The 22,288-nt window shown below is 36.9% G+C and overlaps 1 protein-coding gene across 1 annotated transcript in view; it reads right to left on the minus strand.

Annotated features, from left to right (window-relative positions):
• Positions 1-22,288, minus strand: part of nbeaa (neurobeachin a) — an 831,637-nt gene that overhangs the window by 14,157 nt on the left and 795,192 nt on the right. The window contains exons 48-51 of the mRNA XM_048597909.1: positions 21,091-21,283; positions 18,719-18,790; positions 9,140-9,295; positions 6,571-6,741 (exon numbers count right to left, since the gene is read on the minus strand). Coding sequence (XP_048453866.1) covers positions 6,571-6,741; positions 9,140-9,295; positions 18,719-18,790; positions 21,091-21,283 — 592 coding nt within the window. The remainder of the gene's footprint in view (positions 1-6,570; positions 6,742-9,139; positions 9,296-18,718; positions 18,791-21,090; positions 21,284-22,288) is intronic.

Consider the following 22,288-nt stretch of genomic DNA (forward strand, 5'->3'; position numbering starts at 1 on the left):
AAAGAAGATCCCTAGACAGACATTTGCAATGCCTGAAGGAGCAGCCGAGCAGAGTACTCTGAGACAGACAGTCAGTAGTGTGAAGAGGAACAGGCGACAGGAGTGCCCTTAAACAGGCAGTCTGCAGCACCTGGAGGAGCAAGCAAGAGGAGGACCACAAGACAGACATCCAGCAGCACCCAGAGAAGCATTTGATTGGAGAACCCAAGATAAGCAATTAGCAGCACCTAGGGAAGAAGGTGAATGGGAGACCATGAGGTAGGCAATCAGCAGCTCTTAGCAGAGCAAATGAGTGAGCATCCTGAGCCAGAGAGAGGATGGCTTTCCTCTTGAACTTTGTTTACGAAGGACCTCCAGGTCCCTATCTGGAAAGCAGGCTGCCAGTTTTCCTTTCTGTAACATTTCAGTCTCCTAACAGGATGGTGTGCAAAGCAGTTCCTGGCTTGCAGTATGTGAAGTTGGTTTCAGCTGGGCTTTAAATATGGCACTCACGGTTTGAACGTACAGAGGTCCTGTCAGTGGTGACAGTTTCACCTTTCCTGCTGCATGATTACATGAGAAGAATGCCAAAGAAGCTGGTTGCATTGCTAATGTCTTGAGGAGCAAAAGATAATGCAAGAAAACCTGCTGTGAGCCATAACAGAACACCTGCCATGAAACTCTCCAAAAATAACTCTTTGCCTCAAGACGAGAAATCCAGCCCATGGAATCAGTTTGGGTAACAATAAGAAGTTTTAAAGGAAAGGTATCACTTGCAGGAGTAGTTTTTTAAAAATTCTTCTTTGAAATGTGTGTTGCTGGATAGGCCAGTATTTATTGTTCATCTCTATTTGCCAGAAGGCAGTTAAAAGTCAACCACATGGCCGTAGATCTGGAGTCACATTGGGTCAGACCATGTAAGGATGGCAGATTTCCGTCCCTAAATAGATCTGCGAACCAGTGGGTTTTTACAACTACCAACAATGGTTACATGACCATCATTTGGCCAGCTTTTTATTCCAGATTTTTACTGAATTTAAATTCAATTGTACAAAGACTGTACAGTTTAATAAAAATTCATATTTTATATTGAGTCCAAATTTCATCATCTCACACTGTGAGATTCAAATCCATAACATTAGCCTGGGGTCTGGATTACTAGTCTAGTGACATTCACATTGCACCAACACCTCTCCTCGAAGGCATCCTAACAATAGTTATGTGTAGGACAGTGTATACAGGAACAGAGAAAAGTGCCAGGTAAACATGCTACCACAATAATAATGAATTATCTTATTCTACATGTAAGTTGGATGAGTCAGATTGGTAAAGGTAGCCTAGAAAATGAGTTCAAAGGTTGTATTTGAGTCAATTTCTTCGAGCAGCACATTCTAGAACCAACCAGGGAGCAATGAAATGAGATTAATCAATAACCTAATGGTAAAGGAGTCTCTAATAAAAAAATAAATCTCTTGGTGGCAATGATCATAATATGACAGTACTTTACATTCACTTGAAAGGGAACAAAATGTAGACAGACATTTTAAACCTAAATAAAGGCAGAGCTAGCTAAAATGGAAAATTAGATTAAAAGGTAGAACAGTAACAATGTATTGGCAAACTTTTAAGAAGCTATTTAATGACGCTTAGCAAAGATTTATTCCAATGAGAAAGAAAGATTCTTGGAGAAGGATGCACCTTCTAAACCCCTACTGCTAAATCCCAGTGGACTCAGATACATCCTAGTCTTTAAGTGGCTCAATAATAAGTCTAATTAGCCACCAGACTAGTTCCCCATATCAGTCTATTCCTGCTGCTGACTAAATGAGTATCAGTTTTTTCGCTGGCAGAAATCTGCCATGCAGCCTAACCTACAATTTTGCATGCCCACTCACTATTTTCCCCACTCTGGCAGGTTCTATAAAATCTCAGCCTAGGAAACTAAAGACACTGTATCAGTGAAGATTGCCTTGGCCAATTAGTAAGATCAGAACTGGAAAATGCAGATATTTAAGTATACAGGATATTGGTTACGCCACTCTTGGAATACTGCGTGCAGTTCTCGTCTCCCTGCTATAGGAAGGATGTTATGAAACTTGAAAGGGTTCAGGAAAGATTTATAAGGATGTTGCCAGGGTTGGAGGGTTTGAGCTATAGGGAGAGGCTGAATAGACAGGGGCAATTTTCCTTGGAGAGTCAGAGGGTGATGGGTGACCTTATAGAAGTTTATAAAATCATGAGGGGCATGGATAGGATGAATAGACAGGATCTTTTCCCTGAGGTGAGGGGAGTCCAAAACAAGACAGGATAGGCTTAAGATGAGAGGGGAAACGTTTAAAAGGGACCTAAGGGGCAACATTTTCATGCAGAGGGTGGTGCATGTATGGAATGAGCTGCCAGAGGAAGTGGTGGAGGCTGGTACAATTATAACATTTAAAAGGCATCTGGATGGGTATATGAGTAGGAAGGGTTTAGAGGGATAATGGGCCAAACACTAGCAAATGAGACTACATTAAGATATCTGGTCAGCATGGACAAGTTGGACCTAAGGGTCTGTTTCCATGCTGTACAGCTTTATAACTCTATAATTGGGGCCAACATGATCTTGAAGTGTCAACCATTGATTCATTTTCATTTTGTTATGGAGTTGTGAGTACCAGGGAAGTTTAACGGAACAAGAAAGTATTGCAAATTCCATCTTGAAACGACAGAGTCCTTTTAATACAATTCACAAATAATTCAACTGAAGATTAAACTAAAAGCTACTGTTCTCTTTCAAGATTTATTGTTAACATAAGATACTTGTGGAGAGACTATACAATTTCAACATAGCTATTCAGAGTTCATTATTTCTTAAAAACACTAAACATTGACTGATTAAATGCTACCAAACTGAAGCTAGGTTCCCTTATGACTTTACATATAGACCATAATTTTAGTAATCATTAAGATCTTAGTAAGTAAAGTTGCCATAGTCTGAGAGGGCCACAGGGCTGCACTCTCATTAAAAAGAGATGACAGGTTATGGATTTAACCATCACACATCAGGCAAGGGGCAAGGTTGAGAAAGTGGGACCTTCACGGTGTTTTCAGCTGGCATGAGAATTGAACCTGTGCTGTTGGCATTACTCTGCTTCCCAACCAGCAAACTAAGGTAATTGACCCCTAATTAAGATTTTAATAGGTTAAAGAAAATAAATATTTTTGACACAATATAATAATGAAAGAGATTTTAGAAAGAGTAGTCCTTAAATAAATTTGTGGAAATACTATCTAGATGTCATATAATTGTGATTAAAATAACGAAAGGGTGGTGTCACAGCAAACTGCACTGTGTAAAGTATGACTTAGATCGACAATTGGTAGTGTCCACACAAGGTGTTGCTAATCTCTGTAAGGGTCAAACCATAAGGGGGAGGTATCGAGTTGAGGTTTAATGCTTGCAAGGAGAGAAGGTGGTGAAAATAAATCAGACAGCAAGTGATCTTTGGCAGATACATTATGACAAGCTATTTGGCAAATGCATTATAATGGCCTGCCTGATCCCTTTGATTAAAACATGAAAGAGCATAAACTAGAAACAAAAACAATTGGAAAAAGAAAACAAAATTTGAAAAAATAGTTAATACTTAAACGGTACCAATAAAATGCAATGATTAATGGATTCCAAACACAAATGACCAGTTTTATATATCATATATGAACTAAATTAAGTATGAATTATACAATAACGCAATATGTAACCCCCACCCAAAACCAAAACAAAAGAAATGCATTGATGCATGCTGTTTGGAGCTGTCTAATGAGAAATGTCAGGTGAAATCCCTCTAATCAATGGACTTTCAGTCCCTTAGGATGCAGTGTGAATTGAATTGATCCCTTCAAGAGAACTGCAGTCAAAGGCTGAATATAATATATTGCAAGAAATGCTCTGGAGGATTCTTGGCCAAGTGCAACACACCTGCCTGACAAAAAAAAAAGATTCAATCAGCTCTTATTCCAACATAAGATGTCGGAGTCTTGCAGCTCTTCAGCAGAGTGCAACAGCTTCAATTAGGGAGTGCAAATTAATTTTTATCACTTTTAAATTAGTTTTTTTTTCAGTTTTAAATTGCTCTGCATCAAATTAAAGCATCTGGCACCAGATCTATCACAGTTTAATTTCAGAACCCATAAAGGTGATGTTCAACGACAGTATACAGCAGCATTCATAAGTAAGATTTTTTCAATGAATGGCAAATAACTCAACCTCACCTGAATTGCAAGCAACCTGTGCATTTCAGACAAACACATTATGTCCCAACACACACATTTTCTCTTGACTGCAAAGAGGAATTTTCCTTTATATTCATCAAATAATTATTTCAGCATTTTACTTTGCATTGTTCATCAATTATGCATTTCATAGGATAACAGAATTGTTTTAAATGAAAGACAATCAAAAGGCAATATTTCATAACAACCCTGTAAGAAGATGACTTGGTTGAAAATTCTGGATTCAGTTTTTACTCCTGAGGAATAATCCTTTGCTGGGCATCTTCTGGCCCTGACTTTTCAAGACAGATTTACACTAGTAGGTAAGCTATCATCATACCCTCAATGACACTTTACATTAAAATAGCAATGTTGGCATTGATTATATAATCAGATCCAAATTTACACATACATAATGCTATACCTGTTTGGTCAGTGCCTTGTAGCCTGCAATTTCATATTGTAGTCAGCCAGATTAGGGAGACAAAGGCATGAGTAACCCACCGTCTCCATGTTAATTAGCCCTTTACCTGCTTGGTAACAGATGGTGCAAGTTAAAATAGACCCCTTTGAGTAAACTATGAATATAAATTGTACAACAGTCTTAGTGACTGCTTTGAGATCTCTATTATTTTCACAGAGATAATGCTTTGGGATTCAGAAAGTGAGGTGATAAAAAACTGTCCCACTGCTGAATAAACAAACAGGTAAGGCTCTACAATACTGCTGTACAACACTCAATCCACCAACATAATCAGATATTTTGACAATCTCCACAAGAAAGATTGAAATTACAATGTATATACAGATATTATTTTTTTAGAATCAGTTCAGTCTCATAATAAGAAAGAAAGTCATCACTTTGCTTCTTCATCTATTTGTTTGTGTTAACATTTAAATATGATGGTATATGTTTACCATCAACCTCGCTGGCACTTTGTCCTGCTGATTGCCAAACAAGTGAAATTGTATTAACAAGGGAAGATGATGGGAGTGTGGTAATGGCACTGGATTTATATATCTAGAGGCCCAGACTATTTTGCTGGGAACAAGGGTCCAAATCCCACCATAGCACCTGGTGGAATTTAAATTCAATTAATTAACAAATCTAAAATAGAAAGCTAGTCAATTGTCATAAAAACTCAAAAACTGAAAGAACTGCAGATGCTGTAAATCAGAAACAAAAACAGAATTTGCTGGAAAAGCTCAGCAGGTCTGGCAGCATCTGTGAAGAGAAATCAGAGTTAATGTTTCAGGTCCAGTGACCCTTCCTCAGAACTATTCACCTGACCCTTCCTCAGAACTATTCACCGGACTGAAATGTTAACTCTGATTTCTCTTCATAGGTGCTGCCAGACCTGCCGAGCTTTTCCAATAAATTCTATTTACGTGTCATAAAAACTCATCTGGTTTACTAATATGCTTTTGGGAAGGAAATCTGTCATTCTTACCTTGTCTGGCCTATGTGTGTCTCCAGACCCACAACACTGTGGTTGACTCTTAACTGAACTCTGAAGCTACCTAACAGCAACTCAGTTCAAGGACAATTTGGGATGGATAACAAATGCCTGTGACATCCACATCCTATGAAAACCTTTTAAAAAAAATGACTTGTGTGCTGTTTCAGTGCAGTGCTTGCTGCTGCTTGCAGTATGTTGAAATATTTGTATATCTTTGCTTCGAAAAAAAGACCAGTTGCAAAGTTAGATTTATTTCTAAAAATATTACTCGTTCACTTAAAATTTTCAATATGTATATATTATTGTAAAGTCATAGGGAGATGTTCATCCTTAAAAGGGTTTATCTCTTCTGCTAAATACTTCAATGCTAAATCATTCCGTCTCAGAAGATCAACTTGTTTTAATGAGAGATGCATGATGTGAGTCAAAGGAGGGTGGATGCATTCATGTAAAATGTCACTTGATTTACCATAAAATTATATTCCAAGGATTGTGAACTAGATCAAGTAGTTACCATTATAAATCATTCTCTGTCTTTAAAAGCTTTCTGTACATGTAAAGTACATTAAATAAAACTTATTAACTCTCTTTCTCCCAATTATCATCTGCAACAAATCTTGCTTCACAGATTGGACGCATACAGTGAAACTACAAATCTTAATTAATGTCCCAACACTGCTGAAAACTCATTACTGTAAATTCTAACACCTAAAACAACTAATTATTAGTTCTGGCATTTACATTCTTTTCACTCTTTCAAAGCTCTTATTTTGGTTACAGGATATTTGACAACTAAACTCTAATCATCCTGCTGTACCATGCTTTTTACAAAAATTGTAAGGTTAAGTGACAGTTCTCCTTTTCGAAGGCAACTTACTATTGTTGGGGTTGTCGCCAATGATGTGGTGTCGGCCACTCCAGTACCACAGCAGAAGTGTAGCATCACGAGAACCAGATACAATATAACAATCTCCACCAATATAGGACTCTGACCTGGCCAAGCATGTGACCACATCCCAGTGTCCAAACACGATCTGTGTCAATTTCCCTGAAAAAATTTACAAAGTCAGGTTTTAATTGAACTGTAGCATTATAAAATGGATGATATGGCTATATTATACAATGATTGGGCTCAATCTTTATAGATTTTTGTTTACAAACATGAAGAACAAAATCAAGTTTTTGATATAACAAGGTGTAGAGCTGGATGAACACAGCAGCATCATTGGAGCAGGAAGGCTGATGTTTCGGGCCTAGACCCTTCACTACTACCATCTCTGATACAAGTTTTTGATATGTTCTATTTGCAGCATTTCCATTAAAAAATTTAGGAAGCTTAGATACTATGCAGTAGTAATTTTTCAGTAAACCTCTGGAAACAATAAAATTGATGTAAATATTACAATAAATAACAACAAAAACAAGCCTTTCCTTATATCTGTGAATTAAAGAGGCACACGTATTCAGTGGCATTGTGCATTTGTGTACTAACAAGCAGCAAGCACCTCAAAGTGTACGAATGCAGTTTCAATCTCACATTCTTTTGACTTTTTGATTTCAGCTGCATTGCTGGAGGAAGGCACAAAATGCAAATTAGATTGGATAAGATTGCATACACAACACAGAAACAGATCATTCAACCCATCTAGTTCATACTAGCAACTATGCTTCTCTACAGCCTGTTCCCACCTTTATTATCAAATTTCATCAGCTTAACTCTTTATTCTTTTCTCACTCAAATGGATAACCAGCTTTTTCTTAAACGCATCCATTTGATTTGCCTCTACCACTCTCTGACTACTAAGTTCTACATTCTCACCAATATGGCTAAAGGAGTTTCTTCTGAAATCCTCATTTGATTGAACTGTCTTATATTGATGGTGAAATAACTCCACAAAGGTTGATATCCTGTCACCAAGTCACACTTTATTTACATGTGGAAAATCCTTGACCTTGATCCAGCTCTCTCAGAGCCAGGTCTCAAAGTGCACAAGATATCTGACACTCCTGTTTATATCTGTTAGCCAGGATGCCCTGATTGGACCAGATTAACAGCCCCAATTAGGGGACTCATATTCTATGAGGCCCACCTGGCTGACCTCATTACAATTACTACAGATGGTCTCTGGGTTTGCTCTTCCCACAAGAAACACTGTGACATACTCTAATAAACATACTCCAATACTTCCCTGCTTTCTATTAGATGACATGGCCAAATTTTCTCTAAGATTCTTGCTGCCCTACTCATGCACATGCATCTTCCTCTAGTTTCTCTGCTGTCCCCATTCATTGATCTAATCTTTTCAAGAGACACTTCTGCTGTCTTGACCCTACCCTGACTAAAGTGATGCCTATCTCACTTCCCTTCTTGATTATGTGCGTTAATACTGTTAACAGTTCTCTCAACTTAGATACTATCCACCCTTGTTCAAATCTGCTGTCATCACCCAAAACCAAGCTATTTCCTCTCAGTCCATGTCAATTTCCTTTCCTTTTCTCATCAACGTCTTTGAATTCTTGTTGCCTCACCCACCTATGTCCATCTTTCCTTAAACATTATGTTTGAATCACGACAACTAAGTCTCCACTGCTGCCATGGTACTTATTAAAAGTATCAAGCAGCTTTTATCAAAGTTATAAATGACACCATATATAACTCTGACAAAGGTAAGCTCTTTGTTCTTTTTGATTGAATTATAATCTTTCACACAGCTGATCACACCTTCCTTGTCCAATACTTTATGAAAGGTCCGTAAATAATTTTTTGTTGCATAGCTTTGAAATAAAGAGGTCAACCTTAGCTGCATCTGCCTTATGATCAAATACACTGAAATTGAAATGGTTACAGTATACAAAATAATGTTTAAATAAATGGTAAAAGGCTGAATATGCTGATAAAACACAAATACTAGTCAGCATCTTTTGTTAAATTAATTAACTTTTCAATTAGAATTCATCAGAAATTATTAATTCACATTCTTTGCTAGAATTATTATTTTGAAACTTGTTTTTAATTTGCAGTGCAAATCTTTTCCACCTTCCTTTTGCAACTTGTATAAAAATTATTATTTTAATTGAAATCTAGCAGGGACTAAAGCTAACTTTAAAAATGGCTACATTAAGATTATTAGCATATTTTGGTGTCAAAATTTAGATTTGAATAACATGCCTTCTGGATAGTACAAGTATTGGATTGGTATTCCCAGATTGCAAAGAAAGCTGATGTTTTTGCTATTTTTGTCAGGAAACCAGCTGACAGTCTAGAATTATAATACATAATGTTTCTAGAATGCGCTGCTATATTACAATGAAGAGATGGATGGGTCAACCTTACATCACAAACATGACTACACTGAAGATAATACTATTGGTTGTTCTGATTTTAAAAACTACTATATTTAATTTTGACAGTGAATTTCTAGAAGCCAGTTGGCACTGTCAAATACCTGTTTCTGTTGAGTACACTCGAAAACTCTTATCCCAGAATCCACAAACCAGGATGTAACGATTATCTGCTGTCACAACAAAGCAGTGTGCATTAATCTGAATGCTCTGATCCACAAGGTCTGTGATCTGCCTCTTGTTCACACCAGCATTATTGGCTGTGAAGAGAAACAAAGAGAAACAATTTCAAGTTCATGTTGAGCTCAAATTTAAAAAGGGTGCAATATCTCCTGGTCATTGCATCTCAGCAAACAAATAATTTGTATCTGAATTATCTGTTTATCTGGGCAAAAGTGCTATAAATATGATTTTCAAACTTGCAGCTATAAATGTCTTTTTATTTGTAATGTTTACAAGTATTTGCTCCTTCAGTAATTCAGACTGTCTTTGTGTCTTTCATTTTGCACTTAATTCCCACTGAGGATTTTTAAAAATCTCATTCAAAGAGGTTTCAAATTCAGCAAACTGAAATACTCATGACAGAAGAAAAACAATTTGACATGCAAGGCCAAACTTCTCACTGTGCCTTAAATGAAAATACAGTAACCGTAGTAGCCCATATCTACAAGACAGTCTGATTTAGTAACCTTTGAGTAGAACAATCATTCTGGAAGCTAAAGAAAACACGACTTTCTACTGAGAAAGGCCTTGGAGTGACAGAAGCAGAGACACAAATAAAAAATAAAACCCACTAACTATGTGTCATGGACTGAGGAACAGCGTAATATTAGGAAATCTCCAGATTCCTAGCTATACTATGATTGGGGTAATAAACCACCTCTATAGAGTCTTTGGAGTCAGCAATATTAATGCTAAAATTTAGAATGAAACTTTTTTTTGTAAATTAATAGGTAAGATTTAGTTAGGAAACAGTGAGTTGGACATCTGTCACTATGATCTGATGGCAATCCAGTGGGGCGGATCAATTACTTTTTAGGGAACTCCTTGGATTGTCATTCTGTTGATAACAGTAGAATTAATATTGGTTAGACAGTACAATAATTGGATATATATTGTCAGAATACTGTCCAAGAGTCATAGATAAAATTTAAGTCCAATAATTTTATACATTGAAAGTTTACTTTATAAATAGTTTCATCTCATAATCAAAAATGTAACACACCTGAATGCTTACTTACCCCAAACTGGAAAAACATTCTTTGCTCTTTCACAGTCAAAAAGAGATCTATGAATATCAATATACCTGAAAACTGCAGTGTCTTACTTTGTGTCCTGTTTGATCCAAGCCTATCTCTCTTCTGAAATTACAACATTGGAACGAAATATAATGCAGAAAAGGATTTTATTTTAGTAATCTAACAGTTCAGAGAAACTTTGCAAGTAATTTGCAAGAAACTTTGCAAGTAGGGGCGGCACAGTGGCTCAGTGGTTAGCACTGCTGCTTCACAGTACCAGTGACGCGGGTTTGATCCAAGATGGTATTGAACTTCTTGAAATGTTTTGCAGCTGCATCCATCCAGGAACTTGGAAAGTTATTTGTTCACCTAATTTAAAATCAATCAGATCACATACCTCAAAGGCACTTTATTATGGGATTTACAGCTCCATTACAGGTTAGGTAAATAGTAAAAAAATTATATAATAATTTGTAGGATTTATGCTACTACCAACCATTACAAAATGGTAATAAGATGCACTGTGCACTGTTTAACTTAAAGCATAATTACAGTTTTATGATAATATTAGATATTTATTTCCAAATTGACTTTATTACCATCAGTAATATTTTGTACCATGGAATGTAACCAATTTTATTTTGAAAATTGCAGGCTTCTAACTAAAGTACTTCAGAGAAATTTATGGTCGTCTGTTATTTTCCGTTATTCTGGTCACTGGAGATGATATGGAAGTTGTGAGATGCATGTCAAGATTCTGCTAAAATCCTGACAGACATACATGTGTTGAAGTTGCCAGAGAAGTTTAATCTTATGTGTTTATTTCCTCTGTCCACAATGTCTCTGACACTAAGCTCAATGCCAGAGACTTTGGCCAAATACACAGGACTTACTTGCACACACACCTGAGAAATGTTACTGTGATTAATACATGGTTTAAACTCAGTTACAGAACTGGTTTGAAGGTAGGAGACAGAATGTGGTGGTGGAGGGTCGCTTTTCAGACTGGAGACCTGTGACCAGTGGTGTGCCACAAGGATTGCTACTGGTTCCACTGTTTTTGTCACTTATATAAATGATTTGGATGTGAATATAGGAGGTATAGTTAGTAAGTTTGCAGATGACACCAAAATTGGTGGGGTAGTGTACAGGAAAGGAGGTTACCTCAGAGTACAATGGGACCTTGTTCAGGTGGGCCAATAGGCCAAGGAGTGGCATTTTGGAGTTTAATTTAGATAAATGTGAGGTGCTGCATTTTGGAAAGGCAAATCAGGGCAGGACTTATACACTTAATGGTAAGGTCCTGGAGTGTATTGCTGAACAAAGGGACCTTGCAGTGCAGATTCATATTACCTTGACAGTGGAATCCCAGGTAGAGAGAATAGTGAAGAAGGCATTTGGTATGCCTTTAGTGGTCAGTGCATTGAGTATAGGAGTTGGAAGGTCATGTTGTGGCTGTATTGATTAGGCCACTTTTGGAATATTGCGCGCATTTCTCATCTCCCTGCTATAGGAAGGATGTTGTGAAACTTGAAAGAGTTCAAAAAAGATTTTTAAGGATGTTGCCAGGGTTTGAGGGTTGTGCTATAGGGAGAGGCTGAATAGGCTGGGGCTATTTTTCCTGGAGCATTGGAGGCTGAGGGTGACCTTTATACAGGTTTGTAAAATCATGAGGGGGATGGATAGGGTGAATGGACAAGGTCTTTTCCCTGGGGTGGGGGAGTCCAAAACTACAGGGTGATGGTTTAAGGTGAGAGGGGAAAAATTTAAAAGCTAAGAGGTAACTTTTTCACGTAGAGAACAGTGCGTATATGGAATGAGCTGCTGGAGGAAGTGCGGAGGCTGGTACAATTACAACATTTAAAAGGCATCTGGATGAGTCTATGAATAGGAAGGGTTTAGAGGGATATGGGCCAAATACAGGCAAATGGCAGATTAATTTAGGACACCTGTCTAAATTAAGTTGGACTGAAGGATCTGTTTCCATGCTGTATAGCTCTATGACTCTATGACAGTGAATAGCCAAGGTACAGATTGATTAGCCACAACTGACCTGTCCATCACCTACTTATCATCTCCCAATCTGATTATTCACACCTGACCATCCAACCACTCTATCCCATTCACTCGCAACTCACTTCACCAACCTCATCTATTCACTCATCCACTAAAATATTTGGACCTCTTTATCTGAATCTGGAAGCTACTATCATGAAAGGGTGTCATGTCATCTCTTCGTCCATCTTTTATTAAGCCTGATGAGCTACTCCATGGATTGCAATTGTGAAATAGCATTTAGAAAATAAAACATTAAACTCTGATGGGACACATGTAGATCAAATATTGTATCAAGATTACAATTGTTAAGTTAGGCAATTTTACTGTTATCTAAAACTGTATGTCTGAATAAATATTTTTGTTAATTTTAACTAAAAACTAGTAATAGTTTTATGGATTTTTTTTCTATTGAACCACTAAAATCAATCTTTAACTTCCTATGAACATGCTTTATTATTAAAACTTTTTGAAGGTTGATGTTAAAAGATTGTGAAAATTATCGTGTTTGGATTCTGAACTTTCTTTTGAAGGGGGTCACTAAAAATATTTGGGACTATTTTTAATTACTTTTTTTTTAAGAAATCATGTGGTTTAAACTAACAAAACAGACCAACTGTGGAGTTGCTAGATATGCTGTAAGTAACATGTCTTCAGTTAACTGTTTGGATTTACCGAAAATCACCTGCCTTGGGTTTAAGGTTTTGTTTTTGATAGTGTTTAGAGTTCAGCTCGGGTACAGTTTTCTGGAAGAGACAGGCTATTCAGCTCATCCTCTGCTTTTCTGTTAAAATCGTTTTTGAGGGTCCATTGTAGTAACTAAAATCCTGATCCAGCTGTTCCCCTGAAATAACCACTAAAGGAGTTATTCTCGATGACACTTCATGACCTCTTGAACAAAGTGCATTTGAAGACCCCAGTGACAACAGCCTATGTTTAGTGACCTCTCTCTATGTGTGCCACAAGGTTGCCTGAAAGCCATTTTCACCATTTCATATATCATCCTTTTTCTCGTTCAAGAGTTGAAAATTATTGGCCAAAGTGTTTTTGTCTTAAAGCTAATTTTTGCAGAGCATTTTCTTTGTCTTACCTGGTGCATATGTGCAGTGCTGTTTAGAAGACTAAATATTTATTCTTTGATGTTTCAAAGTGTGAATAAATCAGTTTTACAGCTTTATTGAATAAGTCCTGCTTTTATAACAAATTACTAATTTTGTTGTTTATTAGGAAAATCTTTTTATTCTACATCTAATTTAGATGCAATATGTAACTGGCTGTCTTGGTAACTGTGTAAACATTTAAAGTCATTCTGTAACGAGAGGAGTAGTGTGACTACAGAAAGGGACAGTACACTCCTCCATCCTCGGTCATAACAAACCTTATTCTGTTAAAAGACTGTAGCAAGAAGCATCATTAATAAATAGTTTTTAAAGTTCAGGTATTGCAGCTCAATTTTGTCAAGAGGAATCAAAACTGACATTAAAAAGTGTCTATAGATATGTAAAAATAAAACACTGTTGAAGACAAATGTGGCTCCATAAATGTATCAGGGCAAGAAGAATTTGTAGTAGGCAATAGAGAAATGGCAAAGAAACTAAATGATTATATTGTGTCTGTCTTCACTGAGGAAAATATAAGAAATCTCCCTGAATTAGAGATCCAAGGGACTAAGAAAATGAGGAATTGAAGGCAATTAGTATTAGTAAGAAGGTTGTGTTGGAGAAATTAATGAGGCTGAAGTAGGTGGTTATAAAGATAGTTGATGGGTTGATGATTATTCTCAAATAGTTTATGGACGCTGGAATGGTTCCTGCAGATCAGAAGGTAGCAAATATTATTCAAGAAGGGTATTCAAGAAGGGAGGGAGATAGAAAATGGGGAACTACAGACGTGTAAGTGTTAGATTAGCAGCAGGAAAACTATTAGAATTTATCATAAAGGATGTGATAAATGGGCATTTGGATAATGATGACAGAATTAGGCATAGTCGGCATGGATTTGTGAATGGGAAATTGTGTTTGGTGAACCAGTGGAGTGTTTTTTTGTGGATCTTACTAATAGAATTGATAAAAGAGAAGTTGGTGGACATTTTATTCTTGGATTTTCAGGAGATTTTTGATTGAGTCCGCCACAGGAGGTTGATTAGCAAAATTAAAGCACCTGGGATAGGGGGTAATATACTGGCTAGCAATAAACTGGTAAGAATAGGCTCACAGACAGAAAGTAGGAAGTAGGAATAAATGGCTGAATATCATAATGGGTGACGATGACTAGTGGAGTTTCACAGGGTTCAGTACTTGGGTCCCAGCTGTTCATGACATGTATTACTTATCTGGATATGGAGATCAAGTGTAATATTTCCAATTTTGCAGATGACACAAAGTTAGGTGGGAACATCTGCCTTGAAGAAGATGGAAAATGGCTTTAAGAACATTTGGACAGATCTATGAGTAAGTAAGAACATGACAGAAGGAATATAATGTGAGAAAAATGTGAGGTTATCCACTTTAGAAGGATGAACATTTGCAGAGAATATTTCTTAAATGGGAAGAGATTAGAATATGCAGACATACAAAGGGACCTGGTTGTTGTTATTATCTAGTACAGTCTGGCAAGTTGCCTGACAGCAAATGGAATGAGGGAACAGGCGACGGTCATATGTTAATTATGGGATAATAGGTTAGAACTGGGTGCATATGGGGAACAAGTAATCAGTGTTGGAGTTTTGTAATGTGTGAGTTTGAATAAAGCTCCGACTAGAACAGTACATGTCCGAATTCCGTTTAACCAATCTTTATTCATCTGATATCTATCATTGGTAGCAAAGGATGGTTAGCTGTGTGTAACTCAAAGATTGAAACGAAGCATTATTGTGACCAAACAGTAATTTAGACAGAATTTTATACATTGGTACTGAAGAGAGAGATGGTTTAATCAGAGTATGATTTTCCACCCCTGCTCTCTGAATGCAAACCTGAAGATCAGTAGAAGAATAATGAAACCATTTAGACCACATCACTTCCTTACTGAAGAAGAAACAAGGTATGGCCTTGGCTCTTTTGCTACCATACAACAGCAGGAAAAGAAGCAAAGCTTTTGCAGAATTGGACACTGATAATTTGAACACACATGAAGATTTGGACAAATTATTAACGATGACGGATAAAATTTGTTATGGGCTTCCAAAAGGCTTTTGATAAACTTCCACGTAACAGACTGTTAACTAAGCCCCATGAAACTGAGGGTAAATTACTGACATGGTTGGGAAATCAGTTTAGTGGTAGGTGACAGAAAGTAGTGATAATGGGTAGGTATTCAAATTGGCAGCATGTGACCAGTGGTGTCCCACAGGATCCGTGTTAGGGCTTCAGTTCTTCACATTATTTATTAATGACTTTGATAATGGCATAGAAAGTCATATAATCAAATTTGCCAAAGACAGAAAGGTAGGTGACATTGTAGACAATGTAGTTGACTGCACAAAAGTACAAAGGGATATTGATAGATTAAGTGAATGGGAAAAAACTGTGGCTGATGGAGTTCAATGTATGCAAATATGAGGTTATCCATCTTGGAGCAAAAGAGGACAGATCACAGTACTCTCTAATTGGTGTGAAGTTCAATAGAGTGGATATCCAAAGAGACTTAGGGATTCAGATGCATAGATTTTTAAAATATCACAAACAGTTGCAGAAAAAAATGGAGAAAGCTAATGAAATGCTGGCCTTCATATCTAGGGGACTGGAGTACAAGGATGCAGAAGTTATGCTGCTGTTACACAAAACCCTGGTTAGACCCCAGACCCCACTTGGAGTACTGAGAGCAGATATGGGCACCACACCTTAGCAAGAATATATTGGCATGGGAGGGAGTACAAAACGAATGATACCTGTACTTCAGGGGTTGGGGGAATAGCTTATACAAGTTAGGCCTCTTTTCTTTAAAATTTAGAAGGTTAAGGGGTGATCTGATCAAAGTCTTCAAGATTTTGTTAGGAAAAAACAGGGTAGATAAAAACAAACCATTTCTACTGGTTAGGTATTCCACAATTAGGGAGCATAGTTTGAGAATTAGGGCCAGACCATTCAGGAGTGATGTTAGAAACACTTCTAAACCCACAGGGTGGTAGAAGTTTGGAATGCTCTTCTATAAACGGCAGTGAATGCAAGATCAGTTGTTAATTGTAGATCTGAGATAGATAGAATTTTCATAAATAAAGGTAGTAAGAAATATGGGCCAAAGTCAGGCATATGGAGTTAGGCCACAGATCACCCATGATCTCATTGAATGGTGGTACAGGTTTGAGGGACTGAATGGCCTACTCCTATTCCTACGATCCTAAGATGACTTATTAACTGCTGCTTATAAGGCATGGTCAGATATTGACAAAACCAGAAACAGTGAAGACAATTACACATTTAGTACATAATGGAATTCAGGAGATTATATATAAAATTGCAGAGATTTTATTTGGAAATTGCCCAATCTGTGTTGGTACTTAAGTTATTAGACTGTGGCAATATATTGAGTTTAGACAGGAGCTAAATTTCCAGATAAACACAAACTGCTAGAACAAATGGCAGAAGCACTAAAAGAAAAATTCTTTGGAAACAATTCAATTACAGCAACGTTCATGGTACAAATGGGACAAATAGCTATAAGACAGAGAATGAAGGATACAGTGTTAAAGAGCTGGTGAGACCATCTAGTAACAGGACACAAAGTGGTAAATATGGCATTTTTCTTAATGAAAATATTGGAAAGAACTTCCAAAAAGGGAATCGGCAGAATACCCCTTGAGTGCTACATCAGTATTAATTATTGGATAATTTACATTAAGCAAAATGCATGAATGACAAAAGACTGAGGATCAAAATTTTTGAAACCAATGCTGGAGAACAGTGAAATCTCAAAACTGAAATGGGTGGATTGTGGCAGTCTGATTGCTTTTCAAAAAAAGGACCAAGCTCTAAGACGGTATCAGAAATGTTGGAACGTGAATGCTCGGAATTCTAATGTACACTGAAAATACAGGAACATGTTGTCATTCTGCACAATCTTGTAGTTCTGTTGTGTTTGCTTTTCATTACTGTTGTATATATGAATTTACTTTTAATAAAGAAAATAAGGAAATATGTTATCAGGTAGGGCTGTGCAGGAGGTTTTAGACCAATGGAACTAGGGAACAGGAGATGATTATATGTTAATTAAGTGATAATTTAGAAAGACCAGGTTGTATAAATGTGAATAAATGTGAAACAGGTATTCAAATTTTGGAGTTCTATGGTGTGCGAGTTGGAATAAAACTCCAACTAGAAAAATAAAGTTTATGCCAGGACTCTGTCTAATCAACTTTTAACCTCTGGTGTCAATTAGGCGTCGTCTTCAGTAAGTCACTAACATTCAGGTGCATCAGTCATTAGTGTGTTGAGGTATGTCTGCCTTTTGCCAGGATTTGAAACGTAGAAACAAGATATATGAGTCATGAAGTCCTGCTTCACTTGTATAGAATGTTGATTAAACTGCACCTGGTTCCCTTTGGATAGTTATTGTCAAAGAGGGAGTGCAATGAAGGTTCACTTGTTCCCACAATCAAAAGACTCTCCTATGAAGAGACATTGGGAAAACTGGGCCTGTATTCTCTAAACTTTTGAAGAATGAGAAGTGGTCTGATTGAAACCTGCATCAACCCTATCTATCCCTTTAAGTATTATATGAAGATGTTTCCCACAGGCCGGCATGGCGACTCGGAGGTTAGCACTTCTGCCTCACAGTGCCAGAAACCTGGGTTCGATCCCATCCTCGGGCGACTGTCTGTGTGGAGTGTGCACATTCTCCCTGTGCCTGCCTGGGTTTCAGCTGGGTGCTCTAGGTTCCTCCTACACTACAAAGACCTGCAGATTAGGTGTACTGGCCATGCTAAAGTGCCTAGGAATGTGCAAGCGAGGTGAATTAGCCATGGCAAATACAGGGTTACAGGATAGTGTAGGGGGCTGGATCCGCGTGGGATGTTTATTGGAGGCTCGGTATGGACTTGATGGGCTGAATGGCCTGCTTCCACACTGTACAGATTCTATGACTCCCCCAGTTGGGGAGTCTAAAACTAAAGGATGCAAATTCAAAATAAGGGAAAGCCATTTAGGTCTGAGATGAAGAGAAATGCTTTTACTTAGAGTATTGTGAATCTTTGGAATTTTTGACGTGTCAATGACATAAAGGGATACGGGAATAGTGTGAGGAAAAAGCCTTCAAGTGAATGATGTGCCATGATCACACTGAATTGTGGATCAGATTCAGTGTGCTGCATGGCTTACTCCTGCTCCTATTTTTCTAGAGTTTTAGATTTCTCACTCTCAAATGAGAACACCATAGATGGTGCAACATAGTTACCGATCAATGGATCCATTTCAATTGGCAAGTGATGTGCCTGTTCCAGAGAGTATCCTGGAGCTCCTCTAAGACCTGCAGAAAAATAATGAAAAGTGTCACAAATAACATAATTAATTAATGAACTTAGAACATGCAACCTTTTCAGGTCATGTTGCCTGCCTCCTCTCAGTGTACATTATTTTATATTACACCTCTATCAAGTGTACTGGGATATTTAACTACATTAAAACTACTACATAAATGTTAGATGTTGTAGCTAGATATACTGAATGAATTGATGGAATATGTATTTCAACTTAGCACAGTGTGTGTTTTTTGGCAGCTGAGAACGCAATTTTAGCTTATATATTTCAAGAGTTCTCAGTGCATCATAGTGATAAGTTCCTCAAATAGCCCACAGACATTTAAATCAAGACAAAATTGTACCAGCCTTTTACAATGTGGCTAAATGATTAGGTTCCAGACACGGGATGGATTTTCATCTCCGGTACCTGTTTGTAATTTGGCAATTGGATCACATGGCTGTATAGAAGCTGTCGGCCTTTCATTCTATTGAAATCAACTGAATTAAAAGCTGATCTTCCAGATTAACTTCCAGATAGCGTAGTTCAAGTCTTTCGAGTCTACCTCATTGTCCCTCATCAGTGCTGAAATATATGATTATGCTTATTGGATCAAAAACGTCATTAAAACCTTCCTCACTTTTCTTGGGCCACGGTGTTCAAAATGGAGCCAGAACTCTCACTTCTAATAAATACCTAACTTTGCTTGCATGCTTGGTCATTAGATGAAGATTGGACTGGTTCAGGTTATGTTGTGCAACAATGCTTAGGTCTATACCTGAAAAGTAATCATGTCTTCAAAAAGTGTCTGTGGAGCTACTAAAAGAGAGGCGAGGAGAACATTTGAAAAAGGACAAGGCAAAAAAGATGTTTAGAATTTTTAAAATAAATTTCATATGCTTACCATACTTCATAAAAGAATTTTATACCAAACAATTTCTCCATAAACCATTATTTATAGAAAAGTAGGAAAGCCTAGCAATTGGGAAAAGTTGTAAAACTAGTCGCTACATAATATACAAAGCAAACCTATTATTTATATTTCTTACTAAAACGCAAAAGTTTTTAAATGCAGATTATTAATATTTCTTTAACTTGCTTACCAAATATACAAATATTTTCAACTTAGTATACAGTAGTATTTTACAAATGAATAGATTTGAATCATCCATAAACGTAGGCTAAGTTTCTCACAACATCATTAATAAAAGCCATACTAAACATTTTTGAAGAATAACGACTCTGAAACATAGACTAACAGAAAAGTCACATCACCACTTGCAAAGTTCACAAGAAGAAACTCCTAATATTAAAAAAAAGTGGTGAACTATAGCTGCCTTTCAACAGCATGTATTCTACAAGAAGCTATTGCTTGAAAAGCCTGTAAAGATCAATAGCCAATTAAGATAAATAGTATATTTTGGAATGTTTAGCACCAAAAAGGGCAGGTTTTTTAAGGAACTTACTTAAACAATTTATTTCAGTATCTTCATTTATTTAAACAAATACCACCTTAGTTTAGAAATTAGAAAAATGGTGTATACTAATATTTGCTGTAATAGTTAGTACCAATAAATAAAAATATAAACTGCACTCTTTTGCAGGTTTTTGTGACCTGGAAAATGTTTATTTGAAGAGTGGTTAAGTTCGTAGATATTACTCATACAGCTGTTTTTTTAAATATTTAGAACATATATAAATATAAATAAAAGTAAATAAGTAAATATAATAAAACAGGTTGTCATAAAAAATTGTAATAATTTAAATGTAAGGCCACCAGAAAATTAAATGAAGATAGAGGTGTAAAATTATAACAATACATATTTAGTAATGCCACTCCAAAGCTTTACAGCAAAGATAATGGCCTGCAGTCCATTTTAATGCAAATGGTTGACAAAGTGCTCTAATATCTAATATTACTGCCATTGCCCTACTGCTTTCCATTGAAATTCTTGTTTCAGAGTTTTAATTTAGAAAACAGACAGCAACTGAGAAAAAAGGTGGATATGTCATTGCAATTTTAACAAAAATAATCTATTATCAGATCAAGTACTTTTAACAACAGTACATTCTACATATAAAGATTTAGAGGCACTAGTAATGTGGAAATATTTAATTTCAGTATGGATCAGTAATTTAAATCGCAGCCTATGCGAAAAAATGTATGTTCACTTTGTGTATAGAACCTCCAATTATCTACCATCTTTGTTTTTACACATTATTGTACTAAGCAGCAGGAATAGAATGACCACAAAATAAAAAAAAGTTTATGAATATTTATAAAGATTTAAAGGTAATGTTTTCACTTACCTACAGTGTTATGCCACCTATTCACTGCAAACAGCCTGCTGCAAGTCACAGTGACCACAGCAGGGGTGCTTAGATGAGGCAGTGTGTTGGCTGCCACATGGGTAACAGGGGAGTTGGATGGAAATTTTAGAACCATTATAACATCTTGCTGCATTTGATCCTTAAACATGAGTGGGCTCTGTGGAAGGAAACACTGTTGAGTAGAAACAAAGAGGAGAAAACAGAAGAGGTAGAAGGGAAAACACAATTAATGTGGAGGTCTGGAAAAACAGGGAAAATACAGTAGGCAAAGTATTAACATGAATTAGGAATTTATGCTTCTATTATGATAAAACAAACAGCACCCATATCTAAGAAATCTAGAACTTGGCCAGTGAACTGAACAATGGGATAGGTAACAAGAGGTTCAAGTGGAGCTGGAATCATCAGGTGTAAAGAAAAGGGGTTTCATGTACAGGAAATGTTCAGCACAAAAAACATATCTGTTCATTTTATGACTGAATAACAAACTAAAATAAAGTGGAAAGAACATCTGGCAAACATGACTGAGAATACTTCCAGTAAACCATCTGCAGTGAAGTTCTAAATAGTTTGGTACCCACTAAAATATTAAGAATCAACACATTATTATTTTCAGCAAATTTTAAATATTGCAATTGACTCATTCTGTTCAAATCGCATGAATAAAACATATAATTCAAATTGGTAACTCAGTGAAACGCCATGCAGCCAAAAAAACCTGCCATTTTTCCAGTTCAGTCCCATCATACAGTAATTTCAATAACAGCATGCTGGTAGGGCTCCATGTTAATCCAATATGTGCAAGTACCGCCCTCTATATTGGAATTCTGGAATGGTCCGTTGGAGCAGAATCTCTGCCTACACCAAACAAGGTAATTGGCTTCAGAGAGATCTGGGATTCCTACAGCAGAAGTCTGCATTTCCCCACAACTTTGGCAGGGTTATAGGTAAAAGTCTTAGGTGCACACACCAGAATGCATCTTCATAGATTTACCCTACTGGCTCTGTAATGTCTTTTAGAGAAGGAAATCTGCCATCTTACCTGGTCTGTCCTACATGGGCTTCAGATCCACAGCACAGCAATGTGGCTCACTCTCAACAGCCCTCTGGGCATCAGTGGATGGGCAATAAATGCTGGCCTCGCCATCAATACCACATGCATGAATGAATTAAAAAG

This window comes from Rhincodon typus, chromosome 6, assembly GCF_021869965.1.
Source record: "Rhincodon typus isolate 14 chromosome 6, sRhiTyp1.1, whole genome shotgun sequence".
NCBI lineage: Eukaryota > Metazoa > Chordata > Chondrichthyes > Orectolobiformes > Rhincodontidae > Rhincodon > Rhincodon typus.